This window comes from Gekko japonicus, unplaced genomic scaffold (genome assembly GCF_001447785.1).
Source record: "Gekko japonicus isolate JY-2015 unplaced genomic scaffold, Gekko_japonicus_V1.1 scaffold337, whole genome shotgun sequence".
NCBI lineage: Eukaryota > Metazoa > Chordata > Lepidosauria > Squamata > Gekkonidae > Gekko > Gekko japonicus.
In genome coordinates, this window is record NW_015175365.1 from 1,150,385 (window position 1) to 1,166,557 (window position 16,173).

Here is a 16,173-nt window from a genome sequence, read left to right on the forward strand (position 1 = left end):
GGTAATCTTTATATGTAGGCACTTTCCACTTCCCAGACCTAACTTCTCCAGAGGCAGGACGCTCCTCTGATGCAGAAACACCTGTTCCAGAATTTTCCTACAAGTCACCACAATATTGAAATTAAATTATATTGTGCATACAGTTATCCACAATCAACTTTAGGATTTTTTAATGGTTTTAACCTTTAAAGTCCTATGCAGTCTGGGACCAACATACCTTCAAGAATGTCTCTCCCGGTACGTCCCCAAAAGAGCATTACACTCTATAGATCAACATCTACTGGTGATCCCTGGCCTGAAGGATGTCCGCCTAGCCTCAGCCAGAGCTTTTTCAGCTCTGGCACCGGCCTGGTGGAACAGTCTCCTGAGTGAGATCCGGGCCCTGCAGGACTTAATGCAGTTCCACAGGGCCTGTAAAACAGATGTGTTCTGCCAGGCCTATGGCTGAGGTGATGCGAATCCAAATTGTAATGGCCTCCCCTTGCTCTGCTGCTCTGTTGCTTTGTTCCATCTGCATTGTTTCCATCTTGAATTGATTTCATCTGCCTGTCCTCCTCAATTTTAGTTACATCTACCTGCACGTATATAGGGAGCCTCCGGGAGCAGATTAATTATTGGTGCCATCAATAGTTGTTTATTATTATAAACTGAAATATTGATTTTAAACTGTTTATTATGTTTTAATTGGTTGTATTATGTTGTTTCTACATTGCTGTAACCCGCCCTGAGCCTGCTTGCGGGGGAGGACAGGCTAGAAGCCACATAAATAAAATAAATAAATATTATACTAGAAACCAAAACTAAACCACAATCCATTGATTTCAATGGGCCTAGACTGGAGTAACTTTGGTATGATTGCCCAATTTCAGAAGGATAACAGAGAATACAGGACCATTCTGCCAGCATATACTAGCTATTTTATTCTGTGACACTGCTGGAATACTTACAATATACATTTCTTTACATTTAGAAAAACTGATCAGTCTCCTGGAATTCAAGTATGTCATTCTACTACAGTTTCAAAGTTTTATTACTTAAAATGGCTGAGATAGCAAATCTAAGCAATAACAATACCCCTGAAATGTTGAGGATCAGGAGCAAATTCAAAATGTTTTGAAACTGACATCTCAAATTGCAAACAGTAATTTATGAAGAAGCGGAGAACTCTCAGACAAACCACTAATTCTTTCACAGATTTACTATTCCATGTCCCTCAGTGCAAAATATAACTCAAGAAGACCCACAAGCTGAACGGACCAGCATACACAGACACCAGAGGTGCCCCAAACCCACTATCACATTACTGGTCAAGATGACTTGGAAGAAATTTTCATATAACAGGTGGGTTATTACCCTAAGGCAAGGGTTATCCAAAGGTACCCTCTGTACAATGTTAGCACCAATTGCACTATTTAACATTTTCACCTTAAGCTGAGGATCTCCCATACTTGAAATAAAGAAAAAAATAAGGGTACAGTGTACAAAACCACGAGAGGCAAAAAAACCCCAAACTCTTTAAGATAGTTACAAGAAACAATGTTTTTTCTACTTTATGCATATTTTTAATACCAAAAATAACCCTCAACAAAACTTACCCTTAAAAAGGCAAGTGGTTTAGAACAGACTCTGATCAGACCTTGATGCACTGAAAATAAAAAATATTTCAACACTTCTTTTAAAAAATTAAGTGCAGTAAGAAAAGTGAATATTCTAACACGTTAAAAGGAACTCTTTGTAACATTTAAAAGAACATTTACAATCCGCAACTACTGTCATTTAACATCTTGCTCTATTGATTACCCCGTGTGCACTGGGAGTTGAAAGTTGAGAAAGGGGAACGAGAATATTGAAAGAGGCAGCAACTGGAAGCACATTATGAATAAATTTAATTTTGTGAATAAAATGCAAAAGTTTTAGAAGAGAAAACTGAATCCAACAATTCCAGGAGCTCAATAAATATTTTGCAAACTTCTCTCTTGAACTTGAACTAGCACTAAAATGGGGGGGGGGATCACCTCCAGATTTAAAAAAAACAAACAAACTCACCCACAGTGCTCATAATACTCCACAATACAGGGCCTTTGCTGGCAAGGGCTAAAAAAACCTTTACAATGGATTTGTGACATGTAGATTGCATTTTTATGCTGTATTGTGGGAAACTATCAATCTGCACCACAATCAGGCGTTCAAGAACTGGAGAGTATACTTCAGGAATCTAAAAGGGAAAAAAATGGTATATTAGGACGAAACACCTGCAAGTTCAAACGGGAAAATATTAAGGACAAGAGAAAAAATGAATACAACTATCCTCATCAGCAGCAGGTTCACACAGCTCCTAAATGATAGAAGAACAGATTCACTAATGAGTTTTAATTTGCTTACTTACAGTATCTAAGTGGAATATGACACTTGCAATGGATTGAAGGAAGCTTGGTAGCTGATATACATGGTCATCCATGGTTTCTGCCTCAGTGAGATACATTTGCTTGCAGCGCTGAAGGAGCTCAACATACATGAAGTCGACATCCTTAGAATTGATAGCTTTGCATGGCTTTAAAAAGAAAGAAAAATACAAATATTAAGTAATTAGAGTAAGATTAAAATGAGATTAAGATACATGTTCCAGTAATCACTGGACATGATTCATGTCACTGGACCAGTTGTCCTCACAGATATAGGACCCATGCACTGAAGATTCTGACCAGTTCAAAGCACGGATTTCTTCAACTACCCACACATTAGAGTAAATGGGAGATCCCATTCATATCTCTCATACCATACCCAGAATTTTACCTGAAGTACTGTGAGGCATATGTGTGTGAGGGAGAAGAAGAAGAGATTGTATTTATATCCCACCCTTTACTATCCAAAGGAGTCTCAGAGCGGCTTACAAACTCCTTTCTCTTCCCCTCCCCACAACAGACACCCTCTGAGGTAGGTGGGGCTGAGAGAGCTCTGACAGAAACTGCTCTTTTTCAAGGACAGATCTTATCAGAACTATGGCTTGCCCAAGGTCATCCAGCAGGTGCAAGTGGAGGAGTGGGGAATCAAACCCAGTTCTCCCAGATTAGAGTCCGCGCACTTAACCACTACACCAAACTGGAGCACAAAATGGGATATGAAAGGCTGGTACAATCTTTTCATTTACCTAAATAACCCCTTCCACTGCCTGCTCCCACATTTAAGTAGCACAAACAGGCAGGACAAACAGAGAGAAGAAAAAAATGCCATGCTTCCCATTCAGTTATCCTGAGTTGAAGTGCTAGACTGCTAAGGTTAAGAAAAAGGTGAGCCAAAATTACTCTGCAAGCACTACAGTGATTGCCTATTAGTTTATTTCCCCTGAAAATCCTCATGGGCTCTCAAGCTATAGCAACATTGAACTTCTAGCATCACCTACGCATTTATTAATTTTCAAATTGTAGTAAGAATATTTTTTACATAACCTATGACAAAAAAAACTAGGAAAGATGTGACATGTTCTTTACTGGATCAACAGCAATGCTACTACCCAGCTCTCCAACGATTTTATCTCTTTCTGCAACCTTTAGCCACTCTAAAAGGCTTCCTGAAAAGCCCTCTATCCCCTCTGGAGCCAATTTTCTGAGCGCTAAAGATTGGGAGGAAATTGGCAACCTCTCTGACACAAGCAAGCAGTACTTTCTGTTTGCACAGTGTAGTCACTGGATCCCAGCCATTTTCAATAAACCTCATTCTCAACATGGCCCACCTGTGGATACTAAAATCCATGGATTGGAAAGAGGAGATGCCTCTCCCCTAAAATTAGGGATCCCCCGTAGAAAAATACAAATAAAGTAAATTGTGCCCCAAACAGAGAATCCATCTGCACCTAGGCAGACAATGGTCCTCTGCTGGTCCCATAGCATACATCCTCCTCCCCACATGTGGGAGAAGATGGAGGAGGGAGGAGCTGCCACTTCAGTCACACAGGCTAAAGCAGCACTGTAGAGGCAAGAAGAGGAAGGCAGGAGCCACCCCATCACTGTTCCCCACAAGGCTGCAGGGAAGGACAGATGGGAGAAACAGTGAGCAGAACAGCAGGCAGCAGGCAGGAAGAGCAAGGGAGAGGGCAGATGAGATTTCCCATTTCCACGAATTAAGAGCAGGCAGGTGGGGAAGGGCACAAGCCACTGCTCCCAAGCGCTTCCCCTACCACCACTGTTGCCCTCAGAGTGGCCGAGTGGAGGACAGATGGTAGGGCAAAAGAGTACGGGGGGAAGAGCACAGGTGAAGGAGATTTCACCTCCCTATCAGTTTGTCTTTGTGGGGATAGGCATGAGCCTGAGCGGCCACCACAACATCAGCCCCACCCACAAAGCAGTTGAGTTGAGGGTGGGTGACCCAAGTGGGGTTGGTGGTATCCCCCCCTCCGGTATCTCATTGATCTTTGCTTGTATTTGTCCAATTATCAAATGCCAACATTTTCAAAATTCCAAAATTAATTCAGGAAACCTAAATATTTTCTTAACAAAAATAATCAGGCTTAAGGGACAACAAAAAAACCATTATATTAGAAGTACAATGTCTCACTAATGCCAAAGCCCTTCAAGGAAGTACTATACATTCAAGTCAGTGGGAGAATCACTGCAACGTATCACAAGGTTTAGCGAAATGCCTTCCTGAAGATGCAGCTAAAATTCCTGTAGAGACAGCGTAACAGTCTACCATTTAAGAGAAGCGTGTTTATTTTCCCACCATTCAAAGTTTCTACCATGTTACTGTGTAAAGAAGTAAATTACATACTGCTGCAAAAAGGCCATATCCACGAATAGCAATGGAGAGTTCCTTGTTGCTGGAGTCCATCTTTCTGATAATACTATAAAATTGTTTCATGAAGTAGTTCAGCTTGCTCTTGTGCATTTCTGCATCCTTGGCAACCATTTCAGAGACCTGCAAATAAAATAAACATTATGGACCACAATAACAAATTAAAAGTTGTTGTTCCTTTTCTTGCACAGGGGCCATACTAATCTTCTCAGTATTTTTCTGGTTTTAGTATACATACTGCTGAAGCAAGCATGAAAAATTAAAAAGAAAAGAACAAAAACTGCTGATAAATTAATCACTATACCCAGAGTCTACTCAATAGCTTCCTCAAACCAAACAGGTAAAGATAACAATCTGCATACAGATCGTTACATAAATATCTACATACAGTATTATGATGAAAGGAGCAAATAAAGGTGTCCCAGAAGCTGCGAGAACTATTATATGAAAGTACAAGTTAAATATACAATAATCAGAAATACCTCTTAATAGAGCCATTGTGTACTGAACTTCCATGCTGAACTGCAGCTGCATTCAGACCCCTATGGGCAAGGCATTACTACACTGTAACTGGGCACAATAACAGTTTGTTTCTATGTGCACATGCTCCCCTTGCTCCTCCAACTCCTTTCATCCAGGGACATGAAATTCCCATTTTCATCAAATTCCAATTTATCATAACAACAACATGCAGGTGTCCTAATCAAAGTCTTCACATCCCACAAACCAGATCTCTAAACTCAAGGTTAAATCTTGGCTTCTGGGATGTAAAAAAACTCCAGTTTGCCAAGGCACCTGCACTCAGATGTCATGGTAAATCAGAGCTCAGAAGTTCTGCATCAAGCTCTATGCACAAAAGATGAGATGGAGGGGAGAGGCAAGCATGCAGACATGGCAACTAGCTGTGCTTATGCCCAATTGCAGTTTTATTATACCTCGTCATGATGTTTGAATGCAATCCTGGAATCATGCCTGCGCCAGTGAAATTTGCACCGCTAACAGCAAAACCATCAGATACAAAATGTGGAACAGGAAAGAAAGAAAAGAAAGGATAGATAAACGGACAGAAAGGCAGGCAGAGACAATGGGAATGAAAAAGAAGCAAGAAGGTGCAGGGATAGGAGGAGACAGGAGAAGCGATGGTGAGACTAATAAAGATGAGGGAATACAAAACAGACACATGAAATTAAATGATGAGAGAGAGAAAGAGTAAAGATTCTTTTATAGGTCACTAACCAGATATCTAGGTGGGGGTGGTAAGAATTATGTAGAGGCATCTAGTTTGAGAATCAATCAGTTGATAAAACACTGGATTATAAGCTGCATTTATTTACCTGTTTAAGAAATGCATCTAGAGCTGAATTGCTAACTTTCCGCAGTTCTGCATTCTGATGGCCACACCATTTAGACATCACTTCAAACAGTGAGACATAGTTGTCCAGAAGGCAGGTACTAAACTGAACAGCATGCACACTAAACAAATGTAGACCAGCTGCAAATTAAAAAAAAAGTTAAAATCAAAATTTTGTTCCAGCTAGACAACTGAGCATGTTCTAGCAGGCCAGAATTTTCACCTTTCTTGGTGAATTACAACAAGCTATACATTCATAGATTTAGATACTTGGACAGAAATTAGAAATGAAAAAATAATTTGCCCAAATTTCATAATTATTATAACTATCATTATTATTCTGTTTTACTTCTTGTATACAAAAAAAGGTGCATGTGCTACACAGGAGTGTGCATTCGGCATAAACTGAATTTTAAAAATACCTTATTGGTATTTTCTGGATTCCCCCCCCCCCCAGCTAGTTAGCAAGTGGGGTATTTATTCGGCTATCCAAAAATGGTTAAGCTGAAAAATCCCAAAAATATTCAGGATTTTTCAGGACCGCCAGATAGCCACAGTTAAAGGGCTCTCAGTCTCTTTAAATGCCTTCGGAGTGGACTCTCAGCTTGGAGAAGGCATTTAAAGGGGCTGTGAGTCCTTTAAATGCCTTCGGAGTTCACTTGCCACAGAGCTGTGCAGCTTGGAAAAGGCATTTAAAGGGATTGCAATCCCTTTCAATGCCTTTCCCCCTCCACTGGAAACAATGGAGGATGAGGACACCTTCTTTGGGGGCGTATAGAATTGGACCACAGGTTCAATCTTTTTGAAACTTGGGAGTTTTTTTGAGGAGGGGCGCCAGCAGCTATGCTGCAAATTTGGTGCCTCTACCTCAAAAAACAGCCCCTCCCCCCAGCCCCAGATACCCTCAGATCGATTCTCCATTATAGCCGGCAGGGACCATTAACTATAACAGTCCCCATAGGGTATAATAGAGTCAAAAAAATTGGGAATCCCGTATATTTACCAAATCCAAAATACCATACTGGTTTTTTTAAAAACAATTTTTATTAAACTTAAAAAAAAACATATACCAAATACCATACTGGTATTGGGATTTTGGAATATCATGAAATACCAATATTTTTCAGATTCAATATACACACCCCTAGTGCTATACCTATTCCAGCAAAAATAGTATGCTATCCTAAAAATATGTGTTTAATTGGTGTATTTAATATAAAATAAAAAATAAAATTCTTACCCAGAGGCACTGCATATCTCTTCAAGTCAACCTGCAATATCAAAAGTTTTGCCATTAAAAACTTGTTGCTCAAAACAACATACCAAGTATGATAATTTTGAACAAACAAATATAATACCTGTGGATTTATTGCCTTCACTGCAAAATCAAAGATCTCCTTTGAAGTCTGTGGATCTATGGGGAAATATTCAAAATTTTAAACAACCATGCTGTGGTCAGTGTGATATTAAGCCTCTTATGGTAGAAGAAATCAGGTCTTCACAAAAATCTATTCTTCAAAGAAGTTATGTTAACATAGTAAAGGTTTCCCTTGCTTGAAAGCCAGTTGAATCCGACTCTAGGGTTGCGGTGTTCATCTCCGTTTCAAAGCCAAAGAGCCAGTGCTGTCCGAAGACGTTTCCGTGGTCATGTGGCCGGCATGACTAAACACCAAGGCGCACGGAACGCTGTTACCTTCCCACCGAAGCGGTACCTATTTATCTACTTGCAATTTCTTGCTTTCAAACTGCTAGGTTGGCAGGAGCTGGAACTAGAGACGGGAGCTCACTCCGTCATGCGGCACTCAGGTCTCGAACTGCTGAACTACTGACATTCCACAGCCTGAAGTTCAGCATCTTAACCACTTGAGCTACCGCAACTCCTTATGTTAACATAGCTCCATGTTAATTTTTTTAACCATATGAAATTAAACCAATCCCCCGTAGGATCAGTGAAAACATCCAGTAAAGCCACATCCTAATTTTAATTGAACTTTCTATCCTCCCATCTATCTATGCATATGAAAGAACGTTCCCTCACCGTAAAATCAATGCCCAGGCCAAACCCCTCGACCTAGAAACACCAAATTTGGGGAGAGCGCTCCTACCATGACATAGGTGTTTACTAAGAAGGGATTTTAAAACATTCAACCCCTAAGGGGGTCAAAAGGGATAAAATGTGCTCCCACCATTGATTCCTGCTCCTTGCACCCCCCACTCTGCAGAGCTCAGTGTTCTTTTTTTTAATTTATAATTTTTATTTTTCTAAAAGTAAGAGATAAACAATATGCAAGTCATGCACCAAAGCTCTCTGGGAATAGTTGAGAGTACAACAACTTCCTTAATACCTGAGGAGTTATGAGTCCTTCAGTAGCAGTGTTACAATAGTTATAAAAAACTGTGAATTAGAAATACAATAAACTTGAATAATGCTTATTTTTTGGAATAACATCCCCTTCAATCAGGTACTCCACTACTGGGAACCATATCGCCTGAAAGGTTTTTTGAGACCTTCCCCCGTGAATGTCCCTGTGTGTGCAGAGCTCAGTGTTCTGAGGTAAAAAAACAACAGTTACAGGAGACTGCACACAGCTAATGACAGTTGAGGAAATCAGGAACGGCCAACAACCACCTGTGAGGTGCAGTAATGCTGCTGGCCCAGTCTCTCTGATGCAGTAACGCCTTAGTGATCCTGCTGGCCCTGCTTCCACAGTGGTTTCTAAGACTCCTACCCCTCCTACACTGGACAGGCAGCTGCCTATCACGTATAAGAGAGGAGGTGGGATACTTACAGCCGCCGGGGAGGTTTGCTCAGCAGAATTACCTTAGCCCTGCTGCTGGCCCAGCCTCTCCGGTGCCTTTAAATACAATCCCCCCAACACCAGACAGGTGAGTGTCTGTTAGGTGTAGGAGCAGAGCCGGGGTATTTTAATCCATCAGGGACGCTGCCCCAGCAGGATCACCTTAGCGATGCTGCTGGCCCAGCCTCTCTGATGATTTCCAACACACTCCCCCCACCTCCCACACCTAACAGGCAGTTGTCTGTCAGGTGCAGCAGTGGATGCAGGGTGCTTAAGGCCACAAGGGAGCCCGCCTCAGCAATAACGCCTTAGCAATCCTGCTGGCCCAGCCTCCACAGTGGCTTCTAATACTCCTTTCCCCTCCGCCTCCTACACTGGACAGGCACCAGACAGGCAGGTGTCTGTCAGGTGTAGGAGCAGAGCCAGGGTACTTTAATCCATCAGGAATGTGCCCCAGCAGGATCACCTTAGTGATGCTGCTGGCCCAGCCTGTCTGACGGCTTCCAACACACTCCCCCCACCTCCTACACCTAACAAGTGGTTGTCTGTCAGGTGCAGCAGCGATCGCAGGGTGCTTAAAGCCACGAGGGAGCCTGCCCCAGCAGTAACGCCTTAGTGATCCTGCCAGCCCTGCCTCCACAGTGGCTTCTAATACTCCTCCCCCATCCCCCTCCTACACTGGACAGGCAGCTGCCAGGAGGAGGCAATTTAGGAACGTGGCAAAGACATTTGCACATAGTACTCCTGCAATGCACTGAGCTGCACTGGCCAAGTACCAGCAAGATCACTCTGAGGTGCTCAGAACAACACAGTTTCCATATGAGCAAAACAATCCAGGAACACAAGTAGAGAGGCCATCACTTTCGTGGAAGCAGGAGCTGACTTAACAGACGACTGCTTCTTAAATGGACAGTTCTATGTGGCCTGCTCCAGAGTGAGCTCATCAAGCAGCCTGGTGATCCTAGCACCTGAGGGCAGAACCACAAATGTGGTCTAGAGAGAGGTCCTTCAGTAGACAAAAAAAAAGAAAAAGTATATATGTCTCACTTCATTTCTTACACTACAATCTTCTCTGTTAGAATTCCTACAACAAATGTCACATTTCAAACTTCATATCATCGGTATTATAACTGGAATTACGGAACTTAAATATCATAGCGAAGCACGGGTATCAGGCTAGTCTATATGTATTTTAAAAAGTCCCCTCACCATAAAATCAACATCCAGGCCAAACCCCTGCACCTAGAAACACAAAATTTGGGGAGACAACTCCTGCCATGACATAGATGCTCACTAAGAAGGGATTTTTAGAAATTTGACTCCTAAGGGGGACAAAAGGGGTAAAATGTGCTCCCCCCATTGCTTCCCCGTATGTGGCTGCCAGGCTGCTGCCTCCTTGCACCCCCCTCACTCTCTGATTGGTCAGCTGCAGAGCTCAGTGTTCTGAGGTAAAAACAACAACACAGTTACAGGAAACTGAAGACAGCTAATGATGGTTGAGGAAATCAGGAATGGCCAACCATCTGTGAGGTGCAGCAATGCTGCTGGCCTAACTTCCCCAATGGCTTCCAACGCACTCCCCCCCACCTCCTACACCTGATAGGTAGCTGTCTGTCAGGTGCAGCAGTGATTGCAGGGTGCTTAAAGCCATCAGAGAGCCCGCCCCAGCAGAAACGTCTTAGCAATCCTGCTGGCCCAACCTCCAAAACAGCTTGCAATCCCCCCACCCCCTCCCCCACTGGACAGGCAGCTGCCTGTTAGGTACAGGAGAGGGGGTGGGATGCTTACAGCCACTGGGGAGGCTTGCTCAGCAGGACTGCCTTAACACTGCTGGTGGTCCAACCTCCCCAATGCCTTTAAACATACTCCCCCCCAACACCAGACAAGCGGGTATCTGTCAGGTGTAGCAGCAGGGCCAGGGGACTTTAATCCATCAGGGAGGCTGCCCAAGCAGAAACACCTTAGCAATGCTGCTGGGCCAGCCTCTCCAATGGCTTTGGACACACTCCCACCCACTGCAGGAGCAGGGGCAGAGCATTGAAAGCCATCAGAGAGGCTGCCCAAGCAGCATCGCCTTAGCAGTCCTGCTGGCCCAGCCTCCCCGAAGCCTTCAGACACACTACCCCTCCTATACCTGACAGACAACCACCTGTCAAGGGTTGGAAGGGGTGCAGAGTCCTTAAAATTGTCAGGGAGGCTTGCTCAACAGGATTGCCTTAGCACCCCTGCTGGCCCAGCCTCCCTGATGCCTTTAAACACAATCCCCCCCTTACACCAGACAGGTGAGTGTTTGTCAGGTGTAGGAGCAGGGCTAGGATACTTTAATCCATCAGGGAGGCTGCCCCAGCAGGATCACTTTAACAATGCTGCTGGCCCAGCCTCCCTAGTGGCTTTAGCCACACTCCCACCCGCTATGGAAGTATACCCCAAATTTTTAGAAAAGTGCTTTCCTGTATTAGGTTATTTAACTTCTCACAATGTGGGTTCTAGAAAATTGGTTCATATGAACTTGCTAAATATCTAATTGCCTGAATGTTGTTTTGAATATGTAGCTATGTGCCACTTCTTAAATGGAACATAAATGAGAAGCATTTTTTAAAGTATGCCCTGCACACACACCCCAAAAAAATCCATGCCCAAGAAGAACCCCTGTACCAAGAAACCCAAAAAAAGGGGAGTGTATTCCTACTATGATGTCAACCCAACTACGGAAGAAAACTCCTTCGAGTTCAAGAGGCTGCAGTTCCCCCTCAAGGTCTGCTTTACTATGACCATCAACAAGTCCCAAGGTCAGACATTGAAGGTGGCAGGAATTGACTTAACAGACTGCTTCTCACATGGACAGTTCTATGTGGCCTGCTCCAGAGTGAGCTCACCAAGCAGCCTGGTGATCCTAGCACCTGAGGGCAGAACCACCAGTGTGGTCTACAGAGAGGTCCTTCAGTAGAGGGGGGGGGGAAGAGTACATATATCTCACTTCATTTTTACACTACAATCTTCTCCATTAGAATTCCTACAACAAAGGTTACATTTCAAACTTCACATCATCAGTAGCACAACTGGATTTGTGGAACTTAAGTACCATAGCAAGGCACAGGTATCAGGCTAGTTTTCACTAAGAAATAAACTGAAGCACAAGAAATCTCCTGTATGGAAGCCACTCAGAGAGTTATCAGAACTGAACAGACTGTTAACTGTAAAACAATATTATTCTGCATATCCCAATTTTAAAAAGCTGTAAAGAGTATGGAAAAGGACTACATACATGATAAAAGCTCTAAAGTTCAAATCCAATGAAGACAGAAAGAATTTGTTAGAATCAAATCATAAAAATTAGATGGAGCAAATAAGATTGGAGGATAGTTAAACTACCACCGATGTCATCCTATCTAAAAAGAGCACAGAGTGAAAAACAAACTACAGTTCATTCTACTACTAAGGACACTACAAGACGTAGCAGATATAAAGCGCAAGGAGGTGTATTAAGGTTAAAGGTTAGGAAAAACTTTCTGACTATTGGACAAAATACTCAGGTTCCAAAGTCCCTAGCTCTGGGATTTCCAAGAAATGCTGAACAATCATCTGTTAGGTATGCTAATGTATATTCTTGCTTGGGACAAAAGTGTGGATTAAATGATCCACTGCGAACATTTAACTCACTGCATTAGCATAACTTTAAATTGGCATAAGGTCTCCCTTAGATATGAAGCACAGGGACAGGAGTATGGAAACTTTTTTCACATCTTACTGGTAGAAAATCTATGAAAGGTCAGACGAAAGGTGGTCCATATTTGGAGAACCAAAACCACTAGCAGTATAATCCTAGAGAGAGCCCCACCCTTCTACTGCAGGCAAGTCCACAGAAGACAATGGGTTTAGAAGGGTATAACTCTGCTTTCGACTGCACTTCAGGACTGCTAAAAGGGAGGAGTGGGAGAGTTGGTCTATGACACTGTGGGCCTTGGTACTTCAGATGGTCTATGAAGTACCACAGAAACAGGTACTTAAAATCTGGTCAGATGAGCCCCACAAGGCTTCTGAACTGGGGACCAATGACCAAAGCTCTACAAAGTTTAGAAGGAAGGAGCTATTTCATGAAGTCTGAGTAACACCATGATACTCTTAAGGCCCTTAAAATATTTTAAATAAGACAATTACTATACCTTCATCCATGGACTTTGTGAAGTTATACATCAGTGCAGTCAGCCCTTTCAAACACCCCGCTACTACTGGGAACTTGGGCTCTCTTGTTGAAGATGTCATCTAAAAAGAATGGGGGAAGGAGGTTATGTTCAAGTAGTATACCAAAGCAGACTGATATTCAGAGACACACACATAACAAAAGACAGCATTGCTATAAGAACTGAGGCAGACGTTTTACAAATTCTGTTTGTTTTTTTAAAAAATTACAGATTACCGGTGAATCATTACTGGACCCAATCTGGCAAAAGTCAGTAATGGTAAAACCCTTCTGAAATTAATACAACTTAACGAAGTCAACTAAGTTACATTCCATTGCTTTCAACAGGACTTGTTCACAACCAACTTCTGGCAGATTGTGCCCACTGTAGATTACACAGAACCAGAATTTCTTTATGACTTTGTTGGCAAAATACAGCAAGTTAGAGCAACAAATGGATGTAGAGCAACAAATGGATAGTTAACAGTTCAGATAGACTGCGAAGATGGCTAAGTATTCTGAACTTTTTTAAATATAGTAACAGAATACCAAAAGTTTTGATTCTATGGGTATATGTGTAACAAAATAGCTAATGCTCATAAAGATGTAAACAGTAACAAAAATCCTTAGGATTCTGTTTTGCAACATGAAAGAGTTTTACAGTTCACTTCTGCAGTATAGTGTCTCTTTCCTCTAGCACTGATCACAGATTTTCCTCCCTCCTCATTCCAAATTGCTGACACTTTAAGTTAGGAAACAGCCTACTTTTCCAAAAAAAATTACATGTATTCAGTTAAGGAAGACTTTAAAATATTTATCCTGAACACAAGGTTAAAACATACATGAACATTTACCAACGTCCCACAAAAAAGAACTCTACCTGTGTTTTGAGTTCACCCAAATAAGCTCGGAATAATTTTTCAGAGTTTTCAAGCATATCACTAGGTTGGACTTCTCCCAAGACTCCAAGGAGCTCATAAATCCTTTCCAACACTTTGGGGGAGAAAAGAGTTTAGCATCGTAATCATGCATTTATTTGGCAACAGCTGAATCAATAGCTTCGTTGTGCCCATCCTCCCTGTCCTGACCTTTATTCACTGCCATGTATATTCGCACTCTTATAACAACCACAAAAAGAAAAATATTCATCCCACATGGGTTTTCTGTGACTGGGAGAAAAGGTAAGACTGAAAAGATACATTACACTTTTTCATTTATTGCCACCATAATTTAAAAAAACGAACTTGGCTCAAAAAGGAAGAAGCAGACACACTTGTTAGCAGTTCTAAGTCAAGGCATCTCACCCCTGCCACATCTTCAACGACTGTAAGTTTCTTAGCTGCTCATAATACAGCAGTCGAAAGGGAAATGAATGGAAAGGTGCTCATCCCATCCCTTAAGGTATAAAGACCTGGGTCATATCTTTCCTCTTCAGAGGAGGGGAAAAAGAGTGCAAGCTCCCTAGCTATAGCTCCAGAACATTCACACATCTGTCAGGTGAAGAATCCATGTGTATGAACATGGAGAACACAATGAAGAATAATTATCTGTTGAGTAACAGAGAAACCAAACCTAGGCTGCGGTCACACGGAGCATTAGCCACGCTACTGAGACGGATGATAGGTGGATTTTCCAGGCACAATCACACCGCAACATCTGGGAAGCGTAGAGCTCCCATGGCGAACCCGAGGCTTCCCGCCGAAGATGCAGAGTTAAAAACTAGTACCTCCGAGGTACTAGTTTCCGGAAACCGCGAGGCAAGGGCTGGCGTCTGATCACGTTTCCGGTGGCAGTCCGTGGCATCCGGTGCCCGCCCATGTCCCATCGCAAAAAGGTTTTTTTCCAAGTCTCCACAGGATGCGCACAAGCACCCAATGGCGCATGTGCTCCGCGGAATCACGTGTGCCATTGGTGAGATCGCGCCGCTTTTTAGCCGCGCTGCAGGATCGTCGTGTGATTGCCACCTCCCCCCGAACCATGGGACATCGGCGGGACGTGGGATCCGGCAGCCACGCATTAGTTTGCTCTGGGGCAAGCAGCCACGCTTCCCCACCCCCCACATTTTCCAGCCCGTGTGACCGGGGCCATAGTTAGGTTACAGACAGTTATGGGATACAATTTTCACAGGGACAAGCCCTAGATTTGCTAGTGCAGGGTCAAGCTTTTAAAGAGGCAAATGGACCACAAATGCCTGTATTATTCAGCTGCACCCAAAAATCTGTAGCAAATCCAGCAATAAGCAACCCATTCTTGGTGGAATTTGCCTTGTCCTGTGGCTGCCTCTACTCCAGATGCACAGACCCCTGTACAATAAGGGAAGCTGCCTGCTCCTGCTGCACCCCCACCCCTTCTTGGGCTAACTTGGCAATGCTTGTTGCCAGCTGGGGCTTGAAGGATCAGGCTGGTGGAGCTCACTTACAAATCGCTGCACATCCAGCTTGCTGAACTCCAGCATGTGCTACCGCCTTTCTGCTGTGTGGGAGCCAGATAAATTGAGTGCAAGCTCTTGCCTCATTTCCCAGCCCTCCCCATTATGATGCGTTACCCAGACTCATCCCTTTCCTTGCACTCAGTGCCCCCCCCAGGCTGCATACAAACGTGCTTGCTCAGCTCTAGCCCAAGACACCAAGCTGAATTCTTCTTTCCACCCTCCCTGTAGCTTCCTTTCTTTTCAGCCCCATTCTTCGTAAAAGAGGACACAGGGCAAGTATATACCATGGGGACAGGTGAGCCAGGGCTTATTTTGTGTCAGACCCACTGCTGTTAATGCAGGGTCAGATAATAAGACAAAAAGGATCCTGAATATATTTAGATGACTTTCTCCTCATTATTCACCAATAATTCTCACAAAACTAAAACAAGCCCCAAGCCCACAATTCAACAGGGTTAAAGGTATGAACTCTGTGCTCAATTTTGGTCTAGGGTCGAAAGTCTCCAGGGCAGAAACTGGAGTATGTTTCCAGTGCACAAGGTAAATTCTTGAGGCGCACCCTAAGAGGGTCTACTTGGGAGTAAGCCCCATTTTATTCAATGCAGCTTACTCCCAGGACAGTGTT

At 43.1% G+C, this 16,173-nt stretch overlaps 1 protein-coding gene across 1 annotated transcript in view; it reads right to left on the minus strand.

The window, feature by feature from the left end:
- The window catches only part of PRKDC (protein kinase, DNA-activated, catalytic polypeptide), a 141,213-nt gene that overhangs the window by 118,080 nt on the left and 6,960 nt on the right, over window positions 1-16,173 (minus strand). Inside the window, exons 6-14 of the mRNA XM_015425442.1 lie at window positions 13,998-14,110; window positions 13,101-13,200; window positions 7,498-7,553; window positions 7,380-7,410; window positions 6,123-6,280; window positions 4,765-4,911; window positions 2,387-2,551; window positions 2,047-2,215; window positions 1,596-1,645 (exon numbers count right to left, since the gene is read on the minus strand). Coding sequence (XP_015280928.1) covers window positions 1,596-1,645; window positions 2,047-2,215; window positions 2,387-2,551; window positions 4,765-4,911; window positions 6,123-6,280; window positions 7,380-7,410; window positions 7,498-7,553; window positions 13,101-13,200; window positions 13,998-14,110 — 989 coding nt within the window. The remainder of the gene's footprint in view (window positions 1-1,595; window positions 1,646-2,046; window positions 2,216-2,386; window positions 2,552-4,764; window positions 4,912-6,122; window positions 6,281-7,379; window positions 7,411-7,497; window positions 7,554-13,100; window positions 13,201-13,997; window positions 14,111-16,173) is intronic.